The sequence below is a fragment of the Colobus angolensis genome, unplaced genomic scaffold (genome assembly GCF_000951035.1).
Source record: "Colobus angolensis palliatus isolate OR3802 unplaced genomic scaffold, Cang.pa_1.0 Scaffold75, whole genome shotgun sequence".
NCBI classification, from domain to species: Eukaryota; Metazoa; Chordata; class Mammalia; order Primates; family Cercopithecidae; genus Colobus; species Colobus angolensis.
The window spans coordinates 8988647-8988896 of NW_012121265.1; the positions used below are offsets into that span (position 1 = coordinate 8988647).

The following is a 250-nucleotide window of genomic DNA, read 5'->3' on the forward strand; positions in this document are numbered from 1 at the left end:
CTCACATGCGCGCACCTCACACGCGTGCCCTGCCTCACCGGCCGCACCGCACTCCCCATAAAGATTAGTAGTACTCGGGCTCACGCAGCGGCGCCCAGCCATTACCTCGCTCCCGGCGCTCCAAAAACTCGGCAGCCTCCAGCAGACGCTGCACGTTGATCATCCTTACCCGCTCCATGGGCACCGCGGGCGGCGACCGGCGCCTCTCTGCACTCCCTTCCCGGGCCGACAGGAGGCGCCGCAGGCGGCT

The 250-nt window shown here is 68.4% G+C and overlaps 1 protein-coding gene across 5 annotated transcripts in view; it reads right to left on the reverse strand.

Moving 5' to 3' along the window:
* MXI1 (MAX interactor 1, dimerization protein) overlaps positions 1-250 on the reverse strand; it is an 80902-nt gene that overhangs the window by 62916 nt on the left and 17736 nt on the right. Inside the window, exon 1 of one of the 5 annotated variants that reach the window (XM_011927888.1) lies at positions 106-250. The exons of 2 other annotated variants lie outside the window; for them this stretch is intronic. In XM_011927888.1, coding sequence (XP_011783278.1) covers positions 106-178 — 73 coding nt within the window. In that variant the 5' untranslated portion in view covers positions 179-250. Of the gene's footprint in view, positions 1-38 lie in introns of all 5 variants that reach the window. 2 more of the 5 variants (XM_011927891.1, XM_011927890.1) reach the window with 2 other exon arrangements.